The following is a 25,767-nucleotide window of genomic DNA, read 5'->3' on the forward strand; positions in this document are numbered from 1 at the left end:
GCTTGGTGGGCTGGTGCCTGGAGCCGGCCCTGGTCTGCCTGACTGCCTTTACCACAGATGAACGCAATCTGGATTAAGATTACAAGAACAATTTTGCTAACTACTGACTGTATTTGAAAACAATGGTGTTAGATGGCTGTAATTATAAGTCATGCAGGGCGTTAAAATGACAGAGACTCTTTTGCAAGGTATTCTTTGAAATCCACGCAAGCAGAGCACCATGGTTTATCACATAACATTCACCATCAATGGCAGCAACCTCAGACCTCATTGAGTCAACAGGACTAGGAGCACAGAGTATGCAGGAAGGGATGTTAAGACTATCTTGGAATAGTCACATACCATATGTGCCTAAATAAAAGATGAACTCTTCTGAAAATCCAGTGATTGATTTAGATACCTAATTAGGAGCTGCTGGGTCTGACCTCTTTTAAAAATCTACCTTATAAATTTCAATTAATAAATGCACCAAAATGGTGAAAGTAAATTGTTTTGTAATCCGAATGGATTTGATTATTTTCTGTCTTCAATTTAAAACAAAAAAAAGGGTCTGTTTTGCAGTCAGTGTGTGTTGGTCTCATGTCTTTTCACTCTAAAGGAAACAAGAAAGCACAAGTTTGTAACTGTTCTTTTAGATACAGAGCCATGGTATGAAAATATCATATTTTTCTACACTTGCATTTAAAATCAATGGATTTTAATCCTACTCTGCTTTTATTGGCCAGGTACCATCATGCAGGCATTTTCATTTCCTGGTAGAAATTTGTACACAATAACAAATGACTAGACCCCAACATTCTTGAATGATGTATGAGATGGCCATGCTGCCTCAGCCTTGAATCTATCCATCATTTAGCAGTCAAAGTCTGGTTTGAAATAAAGGTGGACTTTTATTGTTGCAAAACAAATGTGTGGTCCAGCGCATGCCTTTAAATTAAAAAAGATATATTTCCTTTTCCGAGAAATTGCTAAAAAGAGCATTTGCTGCCGTTCTCAGAATTCAAGAACAGATAAACATGATGGATTACAGATTCTCCACTGGTGTAAACTGGGGTAGGTCCATTGACTTCGACAAAGGTATTGCCTGCCTTCACTGGAATTCTGGCAACGTACACCAGCCGAATCTCAGGCCTATAGATTTAAACGGAGCGGAGGATTTGGCCCATTGACTTCAGTGATTCTATGGCAATTTACATCAGCTGAGGATCTTCATCAAATTTATTTCAGTTAATGGAAATTAATTTTTCAACCCCTCCTTTCCTGATTATTAAAGATCCCGGGGACAGGGACATGTTTGACAGAGATCTGTGTTGTGTTTTGGTAAGAAACAATGGATGAATTGATGGACATGAAGCGTTTTAGTTAAAACAATTTGCATTTGGCACAAGAAAACAACCCACCCTCTTGTTTGGTCTCCCCTAGGTGATAAAAGCTGTGGAGGAGGGCTACCGTTTGCCAAGTCCCATGGACTGCCCGGCTGCTCTTTACCAGCTAATGCTCGACTGCTGGCAGAAAGATCGGAACAGCAGGCCCAAGTTTGACGAAATTGTCAGCATGTTGGACAAGCTCATCCGTAACCCGAGCAGCTTGAAGACACTGGTTAATGCATCGAGCAGGTATAAATCCAGGCCAGTTCCGTTTCTCCATGCATGATTCATGTCATAATACCCTGGCATTGAAATAGCTCTGACTCTCTGATCTGTGCAGACCCTGGAGGATGTACCACAAGCTTCATTATGTCCAGAATAGTTTTCCCAAATCATCTCTTTCTGTTTAAATGGGCAGATACATGAGCAATTCAATCACGTTATAAATGCATCCACACTGAAATTATCATGACCTGTCTTGGAGAAGCTTGAGTTGCAGCTATGTTTATAGCTACAGAATGGAGTTACTTTGTTTTACACCCAGGGAAAGGGAGGGCAGGATTTGGCCTGTAAAGTATATAAGAAACATCACTCAAATTATCTCTCTGTTGACTTTATCCTGGTAATGATTAGGAAAGAAATCCTTTAGGGCAAATTCTGGGGACTAGTAAAACCAGATGCATTCCTACCCTGATATAATCTACCACAATCATTCGGAAGTCCATTAGTGTTTACCTCCATTTCTAACAGATTTTCAAACATTAACAAATCCATGTGGTTTCCAAAAAAAAGTGCACAATTTTATAAAATACATTAAGAGCCAGCATGCAATATTAGTATGAAACATGATAAATGCAAGCCTACAATTAAGGTCGACGTGGTAGGAAATAGAAGTATAAATATTTTGGTAAATTCCTGCCGGCCAGTCATCTCAGATAACAATTTTACCACCATGGCAGAAGCCTGGGAAGAATAACTTTTTATTATGGGTGCATAGCATTTTTCCTCTGCAGCCTTATATTACTTACTTCTTAATTATACTGCTACACTGATTTACACCAGCTGAGGATTTGGCCCTGGCTTTATAAGAGTTGAATTTTCAGCATGAGGAGGATATTACACAAGTATTTATATTGACGAGACTAACTGTAGCAACAGTCTAGACATAAGCAACATGTTGGGAACGGTTCAGTTGGCACCATAGCCCAGATCCTAAAAGTTAGACACAGAACTCCGGGAGTTAGGTTTCTAAATACGTTTGAAGATATGGACCTATGAGGCAACATTTGTTTATTGGGGTACATGTCATTTTTAAATACAAAGTAGGCATGATTCTCCAGGCTTCTTTCCATGCATCATTAACTTTCTGAGGAAGCCATTGGAGAATGAATCTTATTAGCAATCAGTTGTAATGTCATTCCTAGCACATCTGCATAAAAAAGGTTTATGGTAGCATAAAATGTGGAACTCTTCTCTTTCATTTTCAGTTTGGAATAATCATTTTGGGGCATGTTGTGTAGTGATTCATGCACTGTTCTATCAGAGTGTACTAGAGAAAGTAAAAATTGTCAGTAAACCATTTCTTCTAGGTGCTAAGCACTTTGCTGGTATGTTAATGCATTTACAGTTTCAAGCAATTCCTAATGTCTACTAATGTGAGTATTGCCAAAAAGAATGGTGTATCCGAACAGCCATTTTTTTGTGGTCAAGTTCCCTTTACCCATATCATTCTCTACCCATAACAGAACATTACTGAATCAACCCTTAGTTAAATGCAATGCAGAACTAAAGGATGTTTTCAAACATAACATATTCTGTATTAAAAATTTCCCATTCATACAAATACAGGAGGAAACAGTGACATTACAATGTGTGCACAGCAGTAGATACCTCATGGCATTAGTACCGAGAATCCACTTTTTTGTTCTGATTAAAGAAGGAAGTTTGAATCCCTTCTGTGTTTAAAATGTTATGTGGAAGCATTATGCTGTTGTTACTGGCAATATTTACATTTTATTGGACCCTTCAGTATAGCCATTAAGTAAACAAAAATACTAATGTGATCATAAAATATATGAAGATTCCTGAAGTGCTAAATAATATAATATCCTGGATGTTCTTCCAGTCAGGTATACTTGAATTGAATTTACATATTCAGGGCTAAACCCTGCAAATGCTGATACCTGTGGATAGCATCCCTCACAGATGTAGTATTATTATTAGGCAGCGTGGCTTAGTGGATAAATCACTCACCTGCACTTGGAAAGCATAGGTTCCATCCCCAGCTCACCTGGATGACTTTGGGCAGTCCCTTCACCCCACTGTACCTCAGTTTCCCCATCTGTAACATGGGGATAATGATACTGGTCTCCTTTGGAAAGCACTTTGAGATCTACTGTTGAAAAGTGCTGTATAAAAGCTAGGGATTATCATTTATATTGCAGTAGTACCTAGCGACCCACCAAGAATGGGACCTCACTTTGATAGACACAGTACAAATAGTTCTGTTGACTTCAGTGGAACAACTCCCATGACCTAAGCGACTTGAATCATAGGCCAAGATTTTTTTTTTTAAATGGGTGCCTAAAGCCAACCTCCTGAGTCCATGGCCTGATTTAATCAATTGCTGGGTGCTGAGCACTTTTTGAGAATCTTGTCCAAGTTTGCAGAATCAAGCATTTATATTCTAACCACAGACCAGTCTGGTTTCTCAGTACTGGGGAATATGATTTGTGTTTGTCTTCCTCGTCCTGACATGCTTAGAAATAGATTTTGGCTTCTGGGCTCTGGACGCTTTGATTTAGGAGAATGACAAAACTGAGATCCTGAAGGTATGCAGTCTCGAGCAGTTTACTCCTAGGAGCGGGGACCATATAGAAAGACAGCCTCCTTACAAATGAGCAGTACTACTGACACTGAGGAGTGCTAAAAGCATTGTTCTGCTGAGGCCTTCCCCTTTGTGCTCTTGAAAGCAGAAGAATGGTGCAAAGAGTAATGCTGCAGTGAATAATGTAAACAGATAAAGAGGCAGGTTGTGATCTGTGCAAATTCTTGCTTATCTGGTCCTTTGTGATACAGGTCTGTCGCATCTTAGGCGCATTTAACATGTGCGATTTCAGCTTTATGCGGTCGTCAAAAACAAAAAAAACCAACAAAAAAAGAGAAAAATAACTATTTAAATACTGTTTCTGTAGTACGGGCGATTCCGCCCGCCATTACACTCAATGTAATTTTGACTATACGCGATTTTCGCTTTAGGCGCTGACTGCGGAACGTAACCCCAGCGTAAGATGAGACAGACCTGTACTTTCATCTTTTCTTTTTGCTGCTAAAATAGTTTAAAGGGCAGGATTTTCAAAAGTTTTCAGCATTGGCCTAACTGCTCACAACAAAGTCAATGGTAAAACTCCCATTGACAGGAGTAGGTAGACTACCCTTGGTATTTAAAGGCCCAATTCTGCCACTCTTACTCATATTGAGCAATACTTACTCCCATGTGTAAGTAAGCAGACTAATGCAACTGATTCTATGAGTAAGTAACTCTTGATGTAATTAAGGGCACAAGTATCAGGTTTATCTAGGAAAGTATAATAAAATTATTTTTTAATACAAAAAAATTGTAAGCGAATGATTGGTGTTGGGTACATCTTCAAACTGATCTTTTTGTTTGTTTTAGAGTGTCAAATTTATTAGTAGAACATAGCCCCTTGGGAAGTGGCACCTACAGATCCGTAGGTGAATGGCTGGAAGCCATCAAAATGGGACGGTACACAGAGATCTTCATGGAAAATGGATACAGTTCAATGGATGCCGTGGCTCAGGTGACCTTGGAGTGAGTAGTTTTCTGATCGTTTTCACCTGCTTTGTTGGAGTTGGGGAGAAGACACATTGATTTCAATGTAGTAGAGAGATCGGGGGGAGGGGAAAAGAAGAAGGGAAGCAATTAACTGTTGTGCACAGTCAGCAGTTTCCAAGGAAGCCTCATCTTTTAGAGCCTGTGTCGATGATAACAAATGCATGAGAGGGTTGAACTTACGGTCACTGTGCTTGCAGCCAATACCTTGGCTCTTTTACTGAAATAAATTTACACTTGAGTTTGAATAACTGACAAACCATTCTCTGGCATAATAGCAACGGGAGTATTATGGGTTGTTTTTTAAAAAAAAGTTCTGTTACTGGCACAGTTTTCTACAAGTAAATACAGTGGGGCCAGAATGTCCTCTCGCTGACTGTGCTTTCACACTGGTGTGACTGGCTGCAGCGGAGTCCCTCCTCACTTACACCACTGCGAGTGGGGAGTCAGGCGCAGGAAGTGATGTCACAGTTTATGATTTTTACCTAGAAAAGATACAAATACATTTAGGTACAATTGATATGGCTGATTTTGCAACAGTGACAAACTGAGAACCATCAGTCAAATCTGGATCTGTGTAATAAATGCCCACAGCTGGATTCTGAGTTCTGAATCCTGGCGGTGTAAAGAGATTTTAAATTGGCCGTAAATTACATTTAAACTGCCAGAGGCCTTAGCGTAAATAAGAATCAGGCCCAGAGTGTGCATGGAAAACATCCAGTTCAAAACAAAGCTGTTAGTAGGAGAATTAGGATCAGTTTGATCATTAATTGTACTTCTGTATCGTATATAATGTTGCAAGGACAACTCAGATCCTACACTATGGCCCAGCCCGAAGCTGGACTCCAGCAGAAGGTGTCGGCTTCTTCAGAGCGGCAGAACTCTATCTCCGCCGTGCAGAATTAGGCCCTGGGTGAACAGTTTGGGGGACCTTTTATGTGTGCATGTGCATATACTTCTGAGATCAGCCTGATCGGCTCAGACTGAATCCACGGCACTAAAGTCATGTGGTAAATGCCTTAGGGCTATTGGTGAAGTGTGTGCTACTTTTTTAAATGGCGTGTACTGTTTGTGTAATGATGTCTATGCCTTATCCTGTCACTTATTCAAACTGAGCGTAGAGAGTGTGTTTCCAGCAGGATTAAACTGAAGTCAGGTTATCACAGATGTTGAATTAGAATGTAAAGAAATACGACCCCTTGTGATCCAGGGGTGTGTGCGTACGTACACACACACACTCTCTCCCTCTCCCTCTCCCTTTCCCTCTCTCTGCTGGCCAATATGCCTATTGCATCAATTTAAAATAAAATAAGAACCCTACTCTACCAGAACCTTAATGTTTTTCCTGCCCGGCAGCAGGGGAGTCGCTTTGTCACAGGAACTCAGTTTTGCTCAGTGGAATTCACCCCGCAGGGTACAAAATCCCCCCACAATGTAGGTAGGATTTTAAACCTCCATGAGAGTTAAAATAACATTAAAGAGCAGAGGTCAAAATGTAGCAGCCTCTCTCCTCTCACTCAGGTCCTACTTGCCATGTCCACAGTCATAACATTCCTCACTTACTACCCCTGCAATCTCGAACCCCAGTCCTGCAAGCACACTCCTGTTTAACTTCGTGCACTGACATCAGCGTCTTATTTATTTGATTATTTGTATTTCTGGAGCACCCTAGGAACCTCAGTCCAGGATCAGGTGCAGGGGGCGGGACTAGATGCCCTCCTGAGGTCCCTTTCAGCCTGACATTTCTATGCTTCTGTGATGATTTCGTTGTGCCCAGGGCCGCACAGACATAGATCAAAGACTCCAGTTCCTGCCCCGGAGAGCTCACAATCTACACAGCAGAGGGGACATGCCAAGAGCGCCAGACAGAAATCAGGTCGGGGAAGGATGACTAGAGTTGAGCAGAAAAGTGGAAGCTGCTAGGATTATTCCCAGTGCTTAAAGTTAAGCACATGCCTAAGACGTCCAGGTGTGGCGGTTTCCCCACTCACTAAACCCACAATCCCAAGATACCCGCTCTCACCGTCCCTGCCTTCCGCCACTCCCCATGTTAAGTTCTTCCATATTTCCTCAAAATTGTGTCATATGAAATGGAAGTAAAACCACATCCCACACTAGTTTGTATTTGCACCTAATCAGGGTTTAATTCATCAGAAATATTTGATCACTGCTACATGATTACGTGGTTATGGCCTACCCCAATGTCTATTAAAATGAAAGGGTAGATAGATAGTTCTCGGCCCAACAGGAATTATTTGTAAATATAAAATCAACGAAGTAAATGAAGCCTGCCTATTTTTTCTTTGCTGAGCAGTGACCCCACTCTATGTTTCAGTCCTCCCCAAGTTCTCTGTGCTGTTTCCCCATGTCTTTTTCGCTTCTCCCCGCTGCATGTATCCTGCCAACTTCTAAGACCGGATTTTGCATCCTTGAAGCCAATGGGAGTTTTGCAAAGTCTTCACTGAGTGCAGGATCTACCCCTAGAGCTGATTAGAAGACATATTTCATTTTGCATGAAATATGGCCAAGAAAGAGATTTTTAAAAAATTGTTTTGTGGAATTTTTCATCAAAAGCCTGCGACGTTTTCACTCGGGTGGAAATTTCCTCACAAAAATCTCATTGTGCCAAAATGTCATTATTTTCATGGAGAAAAGTTACAGCGGATCATTTTCACCCTGCTCCACCATTTGCCATCACAGGGTCACCACCTCCTGCATGCTTTCCTCTCTACTCCTTACTGCACGTGGTGTTTTCCTGCTTATATCCATCCTTTCTCTTTGTGATTGCTGTCTCTCCCTTGATTTGATCCCTTTCCTCTCTTGTAGTTCCTTTTACCTCTTCTCCTTTATCTTTTTTCTCCCTTCCTCTTCTTTCACTCTGAGTTTGTTCCCTTTTTTTGCTTCCTTTCTTGTTCTCCACTTACCCCCTCTTCCACTTTTCCTTTCCCCTCCTTCCTGCTTCTGATTCCTTCTTGCCTTCCTCTACCAATCTCTTGCTGCTTCCCCAGCCTTTCCCCCTCCTGCTTCAGCTCCTCCATCCCTTGCCTCTGCCCTGCTCCACTTCACTGCTGCTGCAAGCAGAGGTGCCAGAAATTAACAAGATCGATGGAGCGCTGTTGCTTCAATGGATCTCACAGACACCTTGTTAAATTCATTAGCTGTTCTGCCAGTGCATGTAGCATAGCAGCACGGGGCACAGAAGTAGAGGTTAGAAGAATGTGCCAGGGCATCAGACAGATGCAAACCAGCCCTGTCCAACCCCTGAGTAAAGAGCATCTGATGCTTCATGGATAACTCTGGAAAATGTTCCACTGTGGGCGGCAGCCTTTATCTCCAATATTCCTGTGTTTCTCTCTTCTCGTTCCCGAAAATGTTTACGTGAAAACAGGCCCTGTGGGTGAAATTCTCTTGTGCACCAAGATTTGCTCGCCACATGGAAGCTAGGGAAAACAATTGTGACCTGATCTGTCCCTCACTGAGTTTATAGCAAGCTTGGAAATGCTCTAAACTCTGCCCGCTGGTAACAGTATCCTAGGGCCCCGTACCAACCCTGTGTTGGGATGGGACAGTGTCAGGGCCTGTTGTCCCTTTACTAGCACTGCCACAAATCCAGCTGCCTTGAAATCCCTTCACAACCCCAGAGCAGTGCAAAGCGGCTGGAATCCCTGAGAGTATGGCAGACTTTTTAATTCTAATTTCCTGTGTTTGACTTTTTAAACTGAAAAGAAAGATCCATGTTCTATTCTGAAGTCGTGTTTTTGTAAATATCAGCTACTTGGCCATTCTTCCAAACTGTAATGATATATTTCAAACTATACCCACACTGCTCCTCCATATATTCTTTCAAGGCCCAGTGGTACAGCCCTTAAACCAGGGGTTCTCAAACTGGGGGTCATGACCCCACAGGGGGTCAGGAGATTATTACATGGGGGGTCGCGAGCTGTCAGTCTCCACCCCAAACACGGCTTCACCTCCAGTATTTATAATAGTGTTAAATATGTTTTGAATTTATAAGGGGGGTCGCACTCCGAGGCTTGCTGTTTGAAAGGGGTCCCCAGTACAAAAATGTGAGAACCACTGCCTTAAACAAAACAACGAGCCCTTTCTCACACATGTAATTCCAATGAAGTCAATGAGACTGTGTGCCTGATCGATTGCTAACCAATGTGAATAAGGCTTACACAACTGAGCCCTAAGAAATATCCATATAATGTACTCTTCATTAAAATCAATGGGGAGTTTCCTTTACAATTGAGTGGCATACTATTTCTATGCTGTAGTTTCCATGAATCACATCATCAGCTGGTATAAATCAGTAAAGGTCCCGTGACTTCAGTGTAACTACACCAGTTTCTGCCTGCTGAGGATCAGGCCCTATCAATGTATTTGTGTGAGCAAATAAAATGCAGGGAATCTAGGTGCTCCCACAGGTCAGGCTGGGTTCTGAGACAGCTTCTGCCATTGTACAATCTCCTTTGACAGTTAGAACACAGGCTACCTTGGTTTGGTCAGATAATCTGCACTCAAGTCAGTAGTGTTCCTGAGAAAATTATAACAGGCTAATTGGGAAAAAAAACAAAAAGAAAGCAAAACTCTGTGATATCCTTTATATATGTTAAAAACACAGCTGATGTAAATTAGCAAATCTCCATTGACTTCAATAGTCCAAAATGAAAATTGTCAAAGCCTGAGGTTAGATCCTCGGTTGGTGTAAACCAGCATTACTCCTTTGAAGTCAACAAAGCTAGGCTGAATGACACCAGCTGAGGATCGGAGCCACTGTTTCTCAAATAAGGAAAGAAATGCTTTTCTGGCTACTAATGTGAATCCATCCTATAATTCTATAGGTTCTTTAATTGCTATTAGGAAAAAAATGAACCTGGGAACACACAGCATTCCTTATTGGTTAAAAAGGTTATTCTTTTTTTTCGTAAAAGGGGACAACAAAATATTTTGTACAGTGCAAATAAGAATTCAGGTTAAATGTTACATGTCATTGTCTATATAGGCAACTGTTCAATATATTCCAGAGCTGGGACTTGGGGGGATCAGATGAAAACAAGATCATTTGAAAGTAGTTTTCATTTCCCAAATTGCACCAGTAAAACAGCCTTTGAAATACATGAGGTCTTCTCCAAACACTGTATAAGACTGTAGATGCAAAATTCAACCTGTATGGCGACAGAGGTGGAGGTTAGATAGAAAGAGGAGACCTGGACCATCCCGGCCCAATAATACAGAATAATATCATTAATGTGAAATAAAGAGAACTGTTCTACATTCCACTGAAAAAAATATAAAGCCCCCTCAAAGACTATGGCCAAAATTTTTGAAAGTGACTAGTGAGTTTGGGTGCCCAACTAGAGTCATCTTAAAAGGGCCTGATTTTCAGAGAGCAGCTGCTCAGAGCTTTCTGAAAACTAGGCCTCGTTAAGACATCTCAAGTTGGACACCCAAAAATGGAGGCCCCAGAAATCACTGGTTACTTTTGAAAATCCTGTTCTGTCCTCTCACCAATCAAATAAAAATCCCAACGACCACCAATGGCAGGTTCAAATGAATGCCCGTGTCCCAGAAATGACTCCCTGGTAGCAACAAATGGAAAATTAAAAACCAAAGGGCTAATGTGAATATCGCCCCAAGTCCTGAGCTCTGCCTGCTTAAGCAAAGACCTGAAAATGAATGTGTTCAAAGAGTGATGTCTACATTTAGTTCTAATTCTTGCAAAGGGATGAATCACCTTGTGAAAGGTGGAGCCTCACCCACCAGCCCCTGTTTCCGTATGGATATCAGACTTGAAGGAACCTGTGCGGATTGGAGAAGGCCTGCTCTTTAAACTTGTGGACCAGCTAGTGACTTTGAGTGTGTCTGGAGCTCTTTCATTACCCAACAAGAATAACCTGACCAGGACAACACTCAAGAATAGATAGACCATGACTTGACTCTCAATCTGGCACTTGATCGGACCTATTACTAACGAAATGTGGACTACTATTCCACACCTTTTGAAAAACCTGTATTTACTGAATCTCAGGACTCCTGGGGGGGTTGTTATTAATTGAACAGCTATGAATATTTGTAATGATATGTGTTGTGTTGCTTTGCATTGTAATTTTTCTTATAAAATAAAATAAATTATTTATTAATTTTTTTAAAAAATAATTTGAATGACGAATATTCAAGGATTCACCTGCTCCTGCTGCTTATTCTTACCCTAAAGCCCCAATCCTCAGTTTGTGACATCACGATTCTTTCCAGAGGACCCAGCTCTGACCTTGTGATGATGCAGGAAGGGAATAATGAACAAGAACAGATGAACTCTTAAAAAACAAAGATGCTTATTTCATTCACAAGTCTCTAGTAAGTGGGTGCCTAATTCCCTTAGTATCCTCTGAAAATCCCAGCCTAAGGAACCAATCCATACACTCTCACTCAAGTTGAGTGGTACCTGGTGCAGTCCCATTGGTTTCCATAGGACTAAGGTACCACACAGCCTGAGTAAGAGTGGCAGAAGCTGGCCCTGAAATGGGAAATGGAAAACAGGTGATCTATGCGGCCAGGTTGGGAGATGCTGCGTGCTGAACATTTCTGGAAATCTGCCTTCTTTACTTAGTTGCTTAAATGGAAGCTCAGCTCTTTTGCCCCGAATTTGAAAATCTGGTCCACGATGTATAAGCAGAACTGTCGCTAAATAAAGTGTTTTACAGATGTTTCTTGCCCAATCTTTAAGGCTAAGAATTCGGTTAATGGAAGTATAAGCTATAGCACAGTGAAGGAGACCACCACGTTGTCCCGAACTATGTTTGGAGCTGGGCTTTCAGGACAGTCCCTATTCCTGAAGCACATGCCATCTGTGGTGCTGTAAGGAATGAGCTCCAGGGAAAGAGCTAAGGACAAAAGAGCAATTTTCGCTCTGATTTCCTTGGCTTTGGTCTGTTGACGTCAGGTCATTAACACGGCTGTAGCACACAGCTTTGAACTCATGTTTGTTTTCATTTTCAACTATAGGCCAAGGAAAGGAAAGGAAGAAGGAGAGAACTCTTAGCACTGTAGACATGGCAGCTGCACCGATACTCCGGGGCACCTATTTTAACAAGTGGAGGCTCAGTGCTTTTGCGCTTGCACAGATGCACCCGCAATCCCCAGGATCCTGTGTGCCATTCCTGCACACAAGGGAATAACTTGACTTGTAAATGGTTAGGCGGCCATTTTTACACATGCAATTGCCTGATGCCTGTGCCCGGTGGTGGGCGCCTGGGTGAGTAGAGGAGAAGGTGAGGTACCTTTTAAAGATTTGGGGAAATATTTTCAAAAATGACTCAGTCCCATTTTGAAAAGCAACGTAGACCCTTAGGAACTCGGAAGGGCCTAACTCATTTATGAAAATGGGACTTTTAGGGTAGGTCTACACTGCAATAAAAAACCTGCGGCACCGAGTCTCAGAACCCAGGTCAACTGACTCAGACTCATGGGGCTTGGGCTGCAGGGCTAAAAAATTCCATCTAGAAGTTCACACTCAGGCTGGAGCCCAGGCGCAAGTCCCTGCCCCCCACAGGGGTTCAGATCCTAGACTTCAGCCTGAGCCTGAACATCTACACGGCAACTTTTAGCCCCCAAGCCAGCTGACCCAGGCCAGCCTCAGCTGTGCCACAGGTCTTGTATCGCACTGTAGAGATACCTCTAGGCTTTTTAGGGCTTGTCTATATTTTAAACGCTGCAGCAGTGCCACTGCAGCGCTCCAGTGTAGACAAAGGATTCTCCTGTCGGCCTAGGTAATCCACTTCCCCGAAAGGTGGTAGCTAAGTCAATGGAAGAATTCTTCTGTCAACCCAGGGTTGTCTACACTGGAGGTTATGTCGATATAGATACGTCTCACAGGGGTGTGGATTTTTCACATTCCTGAGAGACGTAACTATGGTGATGTAAGTTCCTAGTGTAGACCAACCTTTAGGTGTTTTTGAGAATGTCACCACTTTCCTTGTAATGTACAAGGCAACATTAAATAAGGCACAGATGTTCTTCTTCGAGTGATGGTCCCTATTGTATTCCACTGAGGGTTTACGCATGCACACCATGCGTCCGGAGCTGGAGAATTTGAAAGTAATGGTGTCTGTTAGTCTGCACATGAGCCCTTGCTTCACCTCATTGTTTCATCCGAGGTAATAAAGGGCGGGGCGGACTGACTGCATCTCCAGTTCCTTCTCACTGATGCATGGTCCAAGTCGGAGCTGCTAGTGTCCTCTTGTCTCTGACAAACCCAGTTTATAGTTAGTTTTCTAGTTTTTGCTGTTTTTAAAATAGTTTAGTTTTTAGTAGTAGTTTTAGTAGAAGGGAGGCCGTTGGGGAATCTGTTTACTAGTTCCCCCTGGGGTCAGAGTTTCTTTTCTCCCCCCCGCCAATTCCTTCCTGGTGTAAGCAGTAATGGAATGGTGCAACACCCACACTCCACCCCATCGGATAAGGGGGGCAAACGCTTAGACTTTCTGGGATGCAAGGTCTTCCCTCTAAACTTCAATTTTGAATTTCAAACTACCAGGCCTTGCTGGCCAAATATGACTTCCTCAACTACAGAAAGTTGGAGGACTTTACTGAAAAGCTGCCTCAGCAAGATCAAATGTGTTTCCAATCTATCCTGGAGGAGGGCAAACTGGTGGCAAACCACTGCAGTCGGCTGTAGATGCTGCGGATACCTAGTTGTGCTCTATAGCCATGGGCATTGTCATGCAGAGGGAATCCTGGCTGCCCTCATCCCGTTTCCCCATAGAGGTGCAGAATACCATTGAGGATCTCCCTTTCGATCATAGAATCATAGAATATCAGGGTTGGAAGGGACCTCAGGAGGTCATCTAGTCCAACCCCCTGCTCAAAGCAGGACCAATCCCCAACTAAATCATCGCAGCCAGGGCTTTGTCAAGCCTGACCTTAAAAACCTCTAAGGAAGGAGATTCCACCACCTCCGTAGGTAACCCATTCCTGTGCTTCACCACCCTCCTAGTGAAAAAAGTTTTTCCTAATATCCAACCTAGACCTCCCCCACTGCAACTTGAGACCATTACTTCTTGTTCTGTCATCTGGTACCACTGAGAACAGTCTAGATCCATCCTCTTTGGAACCCCCTTTCAGGTAGTTGAAAGCAGCTATCAAATCCCCCCCTCATTCTTCTCTTCTGCAGACTAAACAATCCCAGTTCCCCCAGCCTCTCCTCATAAGTCATGTGCTCCAGCCCCCTAATCATTTTTATTGCCCTCCGCTGGACTCTTTCCAATTTTTCCACATCCTTCTTGTAGTATGGGGCCCAAAACTGGATATGAGTCGCACCTGTTTAATCTGAAGACCCATGATTCCTTCCACTCCCTCAAGGATTTCAGAGCCACACTTCAATTGCTGGGTAACCATACATCTGCATCCAAGCAGAAATTCTACCACATGCCACCTACTCAGCGGTTCAGGACTCCGCAGTTCTTCCATCAAATACCATACGGATCTCCTCATAAGTGCTGGAAGACCCAACAATCCCGCCCTCCAGACTCCCCTTCGCAGTCTTCATCATCTCATGTTAAATCCTCTCAGAAACAATATTTCTGAAAACTGCTAGAAAGCCATCAACCACCGTGCAACAAACACATGCAACAAACACTGCCATGCAACAAACACATCCCCTTTGGGGGTCACCTAGCTCTCCTTTTACCAGCTTCAAGAGCAATAACAATGGACAAGAGGGTGCTGGATATCATCCACTATGGCTAACAATTAAGTTCACCACGCTACCTCATCCACATCCCCTACCCCAATCCCTTTTCAGGGACCACTCTCATGGCAGCATCTTTGCTCTAGAAGTAGATTCCTTACTACAAAGGGGAGCGATAGAGTGTGTTCCTCCAGCTATCAGGGAAGAGGGTTTTATTCGACTTACTTCTGGGTACCCAAGAAGAAAGGCAGGTGGAGACCAATCCTGGATCTACCATCATCTCAACCGCTTCATCCACAACCCCAACTTTCATATAGTCACTTTAGAGACCATCATACCATCACTAGAAAAAAGGCATATGGTTTATGACTCTCAATATGTGCGCCACCCGTTTTCATATAGACATACATCCAACCCACAAAAGATTCCTGAGATTCATGGTGGGTCCTTAGCATTTTCGGTACAGGGTCCTTTTGGACTCACTACTGCTCACCGGGTTTTCAACAAAGTTTTGTCTTTAGTGGCAGTTCACCTCAGGCACTCCAGGGTATTTATTTTTCCCTATCTCAAGGACTGGCTACTAGCAGCGTGATCCAGACGAAACTCGAATCTGGACCTCCATGTTGCTCAGTTTCCTTTCTTTCCTGGGAGTCAAATGTTGAAAAATCAACTTTGATTCCCACACAGTCCTTGGACTTCATAGGAGCCTCCATCAGTTCAGTCACAGCCTGAGCTTACCTATCAAGGGACAGATTCCAGACTCTGCAGGAACTCGTTGACCAAGTAGTCAACAGTCTGTCCCAGTCAGGACTTGCTAATCCCTCCTTGACCACATAGCAGCCTGCACGTACATCACCGCCTTCGCTCACCTCCAACTTCACTGCCTACAGATGGCTCAAGCATGTTTACTCACCCACGCGATGTGCCATGGACCTTATGCTGTCAGTCACTCCATGAGGTGCTCTCTTCCCTCCAGTAGTGGACCCCAGCACGTCTGTACAGGGATCCCCTTCCTCCCATCCTCCCAGGACAGGACGATCCTCATGGATACACCCCTCAAAGGATCGGGAGCGCACATGGGAGACCACATAATGCAAGGGACATGGACCCCTCAGGATTCCAGGATGTGCATCAACATTCTGGAACTCTGGGTGGTCTGAACATGTCAAGCATTTCTCCCATCCATTTGCTCCTGTCATGTTTTTAGGAAGTTGGACAACACTACGACCATTTATTACATCAACAAACAAGTGGGCACGAGGATGACTACTCTATGTGCAGAAGCAGTCAATCTCTGGGATTGGTGCATTGCCCATAAAAGCCTGTTGTCGGCAACCTATTTTTCAGGGACTCACAATGTGATTGCAGTCTCTCTCAGCAGAAGATTTGTCGCCACTTGGGAGCTTCATGACTCCATGCTAAATGACTTCTTCAGCTAATGGGGGTCTCCAACCAGAGACCTCTTTGCCTACCAACTGATTTAGTTGGGAATTGGTCCTGCTTTGAGCAGGGGGTTGGACTAGATGACCTCCTGGGGTCCCTTCCAACCCTGATATTCTATGATTCTATGATTCTATACCATGTCAACAACAAATGCAGTACATACTGCTAAAGGTGGGGTGTCAGTATCTATTCTCAAGGTGATGCCTTCATCCTCCATTGGTCGGACCAGATCAACTATGCCTTCCCTCCTCTTCTACTGCTCCCACAAGTCCTCCACAAGAACAGGTGGCAGAGAGCCACAGTTCTTCTGATCACCCCATTCTGGCCGCTCCAGTTTTGGTTTCCCAACCTTCTTCACATGTCGGCCCATCCCCCACTACCCTTACCCGCTTTCCAGGAGCTGCTCATGCAGCACAACGGCAAGATCAGACATCCCAATGCACAGATGCTTCACCTCAGAGCTTGGTATTTGGATGGGCATCTTCTCTAGAACGAGAGTATTCATTGGCAGTGCAAGACATCCTTTCGAGCTGCAGGAAAGAGACAAGTCAAGAATCCCTATTGGGCCAAGTGGAAACACATCACTTCCTGGGCCCAGCAGAAAGGGCTTTCCCCTGAGGAAGTGGACATGCCTCTTCTTTTGGACTACCTCCTGTCCTGGAAGACATCAGGGCTCTCCCTCAATTCTCTCAAGCTCCACATAGCAGCCATCAGTGCCTTCCACTCTCCCATGGAAGGATACTCCATATTTACACATCTGTTGACTACCATGTTTTGGAAAGATCTCCTCAGGACTTTCTCACCCATACCACCTATCACTCCCCAGTGGGACCTCAACCTCGTTCTATCAGCATTAATGAAGCTGCCCGTAGAGCCTCTGGCTTCATGCTCTATGTACCTCCTTTCCATGAAAGTCACCTTCCTACTTGCTATTACTTTGGCAAGAGGGGTAGGTGAACTTGGGGCCATGATGGCAGATCCCCCTTTCACCATGTTTCATAAGGACAAAGTCTCCCTGCGCCTACACCCCAAGTTTCTACCAAAGCTCATATCCTGGTTTCATGTCAACCAACCCATACACTTATCTGCTTTCTTTCCAAAGTCTCACGCCTCAGTGGAGGAGCGATGCCTTCTGTCTGCAGGGCCTTGGCCTTCTACCTTTAGAGGACGAAACCAATCAGGAAGTCCCCTAGACTATTGATCGCTGTAACTGAGAAGATTAAGGGGCAGGCAATCTCCACACAGAGGATTTCCAAATGGATTTCGGGGTGTATTGCACTCTACCAGTTGTCAGAACTGCACCTACCCCTTGGAGTGAGAGCACATTCTGCAAGAGCCCAGGCATCGACTACAGTCACCCTCCACAATGTCTTGTTTCCAGACATATCCAGAGCAGCCATGTAGTGTTCGGTGAATACCTTTGCTTCACACTATGCCTTGGTGCAGAACTCTGCAACAGATGCCTCATTTGGCTGGCTGTCCTCCGTTCAACTGTTTCATCCTCTTCCTCACACTTTTCTCTAAATTAGGTACTGCTTGTCAGTCACCTCAGTGGAATACAATAGGGACCATCATTCGAAGAAGAAGAGGAAGTTACTTACCTGTAACTGGAGGTTCTTCCAAGATGTGTGGTCCCTATCTGTAGTCCAGTCCCACCCTCCTTCCCCTCTGCTGTAGATCTGTTTGATTTGCGGTGGAGAAGGAACCGTAGATGCGGTCAGTCCACCCTGCCCTTTATCGCCTCAGATGGAACCATGAGGTGAAGAAAGGGCATGTGCACGGACTAACGGACACGACTACTTTCAAATTCTCTGGCACCGGATGCATGGGCACATGCATAAACCCTCTGTGGAATACAGATAGGGACTACACATCCCTCCAATTACAGGTAAGTAACCCTTCTCTTCCCCTGCTCTGCCTTACTGCTGCCCTTCTTTATAACCTTTCAGATAGCTAGCACCCACTGGGGCACTAGGAAGGAAAACTTCCATGGAACTAGGGTGATTTGTAAAGATGAGCATGGACTGCTTTCCCAGAGGGCTTGTGGCGGATGGAGAAGCACCATGACATCTCTCCCCTACGCAGGAACCATCCACAATTATGTCCAATGGCTTCATATATAGCAGGATCAGGACCCTTTACTCCAATATTTGATGAATACAGTAGATCACCTGGTGACAGTTTATACACCGAAACTGGAAACTTCTGTATTTTTCCCAATCTCTCTCTCTCTCTCTCTTTTTAATCAAGAGGTATATTGAGTAATGGAGGATATGTTATGGCAAGGGAAAAGAGCAGGGTAGTAAGTATCAAAAATTCTGGACTGGCTTTGGGAAGCGGAAACCAACTGCTACTCTAGTTTATGAGGGAGTTTTAATATTGGATTAATAGAATTGCATATGGAATGCAAACACCCACTAGCGTTTCAGGCTGGCTGGTCTGCATTGTATGGCTGGAGCAGAGTGACACCATCAGAGAAACTATGAATGTATTAAATATTTGGGGCCAGGTTTTCAGAAAAGCTAAGCTCCCATTTTAGTTACCTTAAGTGAAGCTTCTGGATTTTCAAATGCGCTCGTCCCCCAACAGTTCCCACTGAAAAAAAAATGGGGGGAGGGTTTTGAGCCTTTTTAAAAATCTGACCCTACCATCCTATTTCTGGTGTACATTACCAGCTGTGCTGTGTACTGAAAATGAATCACCCATTGCAATGGCATTCCCACCTGTTCCTTCATTATTAAGATTGCTGTGTCACTTGCTGAACCGTTTTCACAATTCAGTGGAGGCCGAAATGAAAGGTCTGTCTCAGAAAAAGTGAGACACTTTTGCAGCCATTAAAAGTCCTTTGTTCCAAATAACGAGCATGCAGTTGTGGTTCCCTGACCTCTGTCGCACACAGGTTGTGACTTCCTTTATGCATCTCATGCACCAGCTGAAAGGTGGCAGTGTAGCTAAACAAAGCAGGCTTGTTCCAACTCAAAAGGCTGAAAATGTGTCAGTCTGTGGAGGACAGATCTAGCTTTCCCTCCCCTTGGACAGGATTACTTGTTAAAATACCCAAGTCAGCCCTGTTCGTTTTGTGTACAAAACAGTTTTTGAGATACAGTCTGATTATTGAACACAGAATCCCTAGGGGCAGATTTTCAAAATAACTCAGCTCCCATTTAGGCACCAGAAGGAAGCAGCCGGATTTTGGGACCTGCTGGGTGCTGAGCAGTTTGGAGAAACTGGCCCCCACAGTGATCAGTATTCTTCTCGAGGGGAGGGATTTTCAGAAATTCCTGAGCACAAGTCCCAATGATTTTCAGGGCTCCTAAATTACTTGGGCACTTTCGAAAATCCCACCCAATGTGCTCATGAAACTCCCATTGGCATCAATTGGAGTTATGTACATGTAGGAAAAAGGAGATTAGAACCCTTATATTGTAAAAATTGATACATTAATTACTCCAGACCTGATTTAGAAGGCACTTCACAGGTGGAATTCTAGAGTTCCTCGCGTAGGAAGGCTTCAGGACAGGGGCCCTCATCCCTTCATAATCATTTATAAGTATTCTAACAGTCATGTCATCTTATGTCAGAAACATAAATACACATGACTGGATCCTTCCCTCCCAAAACATTAGCATAAATAATAGCCCTAAAGCCATATTATGGCATAATTTTTACAGCAAAATTCCACATTCAAATTGTTCTCCTTAAGAAAATATGAAGTCCTAATAGGATCTTTAATATTTAATTCACTTTTAGGTAAAAGAGCACTTTCTTCTGCTTAACGCTGGCACCTACTGGTGGAGACAAGCAACACAATCTTTATACATACTACAGAATTTCCCAAGAATCAAGCATGGTTCATTCAACAGCCCCCAACCCAATAAACTGCCAGCAGATTATCTTGAGTCTTGTAGTTTGTATCCACATAACCCATTAAGATAATTACACTGAGCCCCAAAAGTCTGTCACCCAGACTGGGAGGTGTTTCTCAAGGACTGGGAAGTCTGAACTGGACGTCCCTAGTGTGCTGAATTGCTCCTGTGGTATAAATGAACCCACTTGGTGTTTGGCTAATACACGTATCAAGCAAAACAGCTTGATTAAGAGGCTGATTTTCATACTAGTGTAGCCCCCAGCGCTCTCACTGCAACCAGACATTTCTGTATGTGTTTGATAAAAGGAATAAAGCTTTGGCTCTCCAATCTGATGAGAAAATTAAAGCCAGAGGCTATGTCATCATTTTGATGTATTCACTGTAATCTGCTCAGAACATCAGCCGAAGGAAATAGTTTCGTCTGGTGCGACGTTCAAATCAGATGTTTCACATTTACACAGTTCGGTCCAACATTTTCAGAATGAGGAGATCAAAGTTTGGCTCCCAGCTCCTTATTTAAGCTCTGGCCTGTTCTATGTTCCTGGCAAATTACTTCACTTCTCAGGGCCTGAGATTTCCCCATCTGTTTTTTTTTTTTTTTAAAAAGGATAATGATACCACCTTTGTAAAGCAGTCTGAGATCCATGTACGGTAAGCGTGAGGTGTTAGTATCACTATCCATTTACAGCACCTAAAAGTTCTTAAATACTGAGATCTGCCCACAGTAATCTAGAGAACCTACATGTGCTTTCTCCACACAGGGATTTGAGGCGGCTTGGAGTGACACTTGTTGGTCACCAGAAGAAGATAATGAGCAGCCTTCAAGAGATGAAGGTCCAGTTGGTGAATGGGATGGTGCCATTGTAACTTGGTTTTAAAGTCACTTTCTCAAGTGATCGACCCTGCACTTTGTAAACTAGCCCTGAGATTTATTATAAGAAAAAAAAAGGGAAAATCGGTTATTTCTATAACTGATGGACATTGGCTGGCCTCTGCCACATAATTTATAATCAGTGTTTGACTAAAATTTTCCTTTCCTTCCTATTTGTGTCTTCATATTCCTGAAGTAAATGTAACATGCATGGAAATGGATCTACTGTACATGAGGTTAACCATTTTCTTATGCTTCAGCAATGACAAGAAAAAGGCTTCCCGCCACACTTTGTCTGTACATGGACTATATAGAGAGCACCTTTATATACTGAATTATGGCAGCACATGTTAATACTTCCAAGGACTTACTTGAATGGAAAAGTTTTGTAGTCATTCATGGGCTAACAAAAGCTGCAGTTTACTGAAGTTTACTTCAAGTCTTAATTGTCTACAGAAGTGTATTGAAGAGCAATATGATTAGATTATTTCTTGATAGATATTTTGTTTCGTAAATTTAAAAGATGCTGTTACACAGCGTTACGTTATAGAGACTAGTGTAGAAACATGTTGCTTGTTCAGTGGCAAATACAATACAGGGTGTATATTTTCCCCCCTCTGTGTTATAAAGTTCCTTTTAATTTGCTCTTCTGTGAGATGAATACATGATTAATATGTATATACTGTACAGTTTGCTACACACCCAGGTACAAGAATTTTTGGTTAGATTTGGTTTTGGTTGGTTTGGTTTTGGTTGTTTTGTGCTACCACTTTGCTTGTATTTTTGCTGCTCTTTAGTTCAAACAACATATGAAAACAAAGCTTTCAGGAGTTTTAATTACATATGTGAGGGAGCAAGCGTGCATTTCAATAAAAGTCATTTCTCCCTCTATTTCTACATGAGCTCTGGCTATTAAGGGGCAGATTTCAAAAACATAAATGGGAGTTAGCCATCCAACTCACACTGGCTTTCAATGGCAGTTGGGTACCTAATTTCTTCTGTACCTTTGAAAGTCTCCCCCTAAAATATCCAGCATGGCTCAGCACCCCTGTGTACTGTAACCAGTCTGGTACAAACGGACTTAATCTCAGGGACCCATGTGCTTCCAAGCCAACTGGGTCTGGGTACAGACTAGTCACTGTTTTTAGCTCTGGATCTATAGGGTGCACTCCCAGGCTCAGACCTCTTGTCTTGAGCCCTTCCTTGGCTTGTCAGTCCACCACCCTAGTCAATAAAACCAGTGCCTCTGACCTCCCGAGCCACTCAGTTGCTTACACACGCTCGCCCAGAGCTTCACTGAGGCTGTGGGCTCTCTGGGGTCTGATGTTAACTACTTGAAGGACAACATGGCAGGGAAGCAGGGAGCACAGGCTTAGGCAAGGAGTCTCTTCACCACAGACACTTTACTCTTCAAAACATTGCAGTTACAGAGCATCAAAATATAATGGAAGTCCTGAGTGCTCCATTAGTCGGATCTCACTGCTCTTGTGAGCCTGTGGTCTGGACAAAGTCCCTCCTGCCCTCTTGTTCCACCAAGCCTTCAGTTCTGTGGTGATGGTCAGCCCCCCAACTCAGAGCAGCACCCCTTCTTAAGTGCAGTCTCTGTCTCCTTCGCCCAGGTGCTCCTCTGGAAGGCTTATCCCTCTCCTCCTTCAGGCCCCAGTGTAGAAAAACCATTGTTCCATTGAGTCAGCAGTTGGGAGACAATCAAAGTGGATGGCCCTAGACTGTCATATTGATTTCTCCTGATGTCCCTTCAGTGAGATGTCAAGCAGCTTTCCTGGGTAGAGTGTCTATCTGCAAAGCAATTCAATAACCTTCCCTTGATTAAGGTTAGGCTTGTGTTCGGCACATCACACAAAATGGAGTTCCTAACACAAGATGGAGGTTACAGTTTGATTCTTTGCAGTGTGGTAGCCATGTTGATCCCAGGATATGAGAGCGCCAAGGGGGGTGAGGTAATCTTTTAATGGACCAACTTCAATTTGTGGAAGAGACCAGCTTTCGGGCTACATAAAGCCAGACCCGAAGAAGAGATCTGTGTAGCTCAATAGCGCAGTTCTCTCACCAACAGAAGTTGGTCCATTAAAAGATATTACCTCACCCATCTTGTTACAGTTTGATACAGACATGTCCCACTCTGTCACAAAGCATACAGGAGCAGAAGGAGAAATGTGCTCAATTTGATAAATGTAGTGGAATCCTATAATAATGGAGTCATTTGTTTGAACAACAACATTGCTCTAGCCAGAACTTGACCAGTTTCAGTTTGCACATTGTAAAGCCCGGGTGCTGGGATTTTCAAAGGAACCTATGGGAATTAGGCACCCAGCTCCCATTGAATCCCATCTTGAAACAATGAGGGACTTTGATTGTATTTCTGTATAGATGAAATTCTCCAATTGTCCATAGTTGGCCCCATAGTTCGTTTTAAGAAAAAAGGCTCTGATAAAGATAGGGATTGAAAGACTTGCTCAAATGATGGCAAATATTTTTCATTATTCTAGGGAATATTAGTTGTTTATATGGGTTGGATAGCATCTTGCAGCATTCTTTCTTGAAGATGGTATCAACATATTCTGTTTTCCTTTCTCTTCTTCACCTCTGGAAAAAAAAGAGCACCTAATCTGTTGCTTGACTTATTCATTCCTCTCACTCAGACGCACGTATCTGAATACCACTTTAGTTGTTCTTAAACATTTCTTCTTTTTATAGTTCCTCAAACCCCAAATACAAATAGCAGCTTCTAATCAAACAAAATCTCTCACAAAGAAAGATTTTCTATGGGGCTTGTGCTCCTAAATCCCTTTGGGGCATCTGCAAGTTTCCTGCAAACTTGTTTAGTAAAAGCATACACCTAAAAACCCATCTTCCTTCTAGAACTGTTAGTTACTTCTCAGTGAGCTATGGTACCTTTCCAATTGGTGACAGGTCCAGGGGTGAACAGATGTAGGAAGAAGTCAGATGTCTCTGGAAAGGGAGTAAAGAAATGCCTTCTTCCTACATCTGTTCACCCCTGGACCTGTCACCAATTGGAAAGGTACCAAATTCATCTGCAAATGTGAGAAATGGAAAAAAGAGACAACTGATACAGGGAGCTTTCATGAGATGCAGCGAGGCAGCAAACCAGAAGGGGAGGTTTGACAAATCTTGATTGTGTGATTTCTTGTCCCATTGTTTTATTTTTGTCAGCCACTGGGCCACAAAGAAACACAAAAACAAATCAAGACATAACAATTGCCGCACATAAAGGAGATTTGTCAAAGAATAAACCACATTATTAGAGCTGTCAGGGGAACCGTTGTGGGATTCTCTGCATCTTCCTGCCTGCAGTGCTTTGTAAAATAATCCGCAGGAAGACAGACACAACAACTTAATTCTTCGGGAGGAATTCTTCAATTGCCACTTCCATCAATCAGCTGTACTTGGAGAGATTTTTATTAGCAACTTCCAGCTCTTATCCTCTCCCTTGTCTACCTGTTCTCTTCAGTCACTTGTTAACTGATGGAGTGAATGAGCGCTCTGTGAAAAACGCAGGGGGGGAATTTGGTTTTGTTCTTTTTTGTGGGCTTTTAAAACAAAATCCCCTTGGCCATTTGTGTTTTTCAATCGCATATACAGTGTTTGGGGGATTTACTACAGGAAGGTGAGAATTACCTTCCAAGAACAGTGTAATCAATTGCCATTTGCTGGACCATCCTTCCGGATATCTTTATGGTTAACTAGTAGAAAAAGGAATGCCCACAACCAGATTGCATTTGTCAATAGACTGGGCACTTTTTCTTAATTATTTAAATACATATACAAACCTTCTTATATTTAATGCAAGCACTTACGATGCTACAAATCTGTTTATAATAGACTCTGTACATGAGTGAAAAACCCCCATGACCAAGATTTTCGAAAACAGGGGCCTAAATAAGTGCCCTGATTTTCCAAAGTGAAGCCAAGATTCCTGTTGTAGCCAGAGAGGGCGCTGCTGGGTGCTCAGCATATTGGAAAATCAAACCCTTCATTTAGTTACCTAAATATGGATTTGGGGCCCAATCCTTAGGCACCCAGTTTTTAAGCTGGAACTTTCAAAAGGGGCCATGGGACTTAGGTCCAGATCCCCAATGCTATTTAGGCTCCTAACTCCCATTTGATTTCAATCGGAGTAGGCATCTAAATATCTTTGAGGATCTGGCCCTAGGCACCTACTCCCTTAGGTCCCTCTGAAAATTGCAGCCTAAAGTCAACGAATCTTTATTTTACCTTAGCAGAGCTGGGATATCATACAAAGCACAAGCAGAGACATTTTCTTTTGGAAGATATTTTTCGTTATTATACAAGAAAAGGGTGGCAACTAAAAATATATACTGTAGGTTAAAATCAGGTATTAGAAATGGAATATTGTATATATTGTCATGGAGTAGAATCAGGTCACAATATTTTTCTGGTTTTGCTCTGTCTAAGCATAGAGGGGGAAAAAAGCTAAGAACTATAGTTAGCTATCCTTACTAGTGGTGTACCGGAAATTAAAACCTGAAAGAAAAATGCAAATGTTACCTACATTAAGATGGTGAAGTTTGCTAATCAGAATTAAATTGTTAGCTGTACTTAGAGTATATACCTAGGGTAAGTCACAGTGGTTTGCTTTTCCAACTCAGTAGCCCAGATGGTTACATAGATTACTTT

At 43.0% G+C, this 25,767-nt stretch overlaps 1 protein-coding gene across 5 annotated transcripts in view; it reads left to right on the forward strand.

The window, feature by feature from the left end:
• EPHA5 (EPH receptor A5) overlaps window positions 1-23,988 on the forward strand; it is a 333,714-nt gene extending 309,726 nt beyond the window's left edge. For 2 of the 5 annotated variants that reach the window (XM_026653257.1, XM_026653258.1), the window contains exons 16-18: window positions 1,423-1,616; window positions 5,044-5,199; window positions 10,950-11,308. In XM_026653257.1, the coding sequence (XP_026509042.1) occupies window positions 1,423-1,616; window positions 5,044-5,199; window positions 10,950-11,019 (420 nt within the window). In that variant the 3' untranslated portion in view covers window positions 11,020-11,308. Of the gene's footprint in view, window positions 1-1,422; window positions 1,617-5,043; window positions 5,204-10,949; window positions 11,309-20,980 lie in introns of those variants that run through there. The other 3 variants (XM_026653262.1, XM_026653260.2, XM_026653261.1) reach the window with 3 other exon arrangements.
• Window positions 23,989-25,767: the final 1,779 nt, after the last annotated feature.

This window comes from Terrapene carolina, unplaced genomic scaffold, assembly GCF_002925995.2.
Source record: "Terrapene carolina triunguis isolate 2854851 unplaced genomic scaffold, T_m_triunguis-2.0 Scaffold136, whole genome shotgun sequence".
Classification (NCBI taxonomy): Eukaryota; Metazoa; Chordata; order Testudines; family Emydidae; genus Terrapene; species Terrapene triunguis.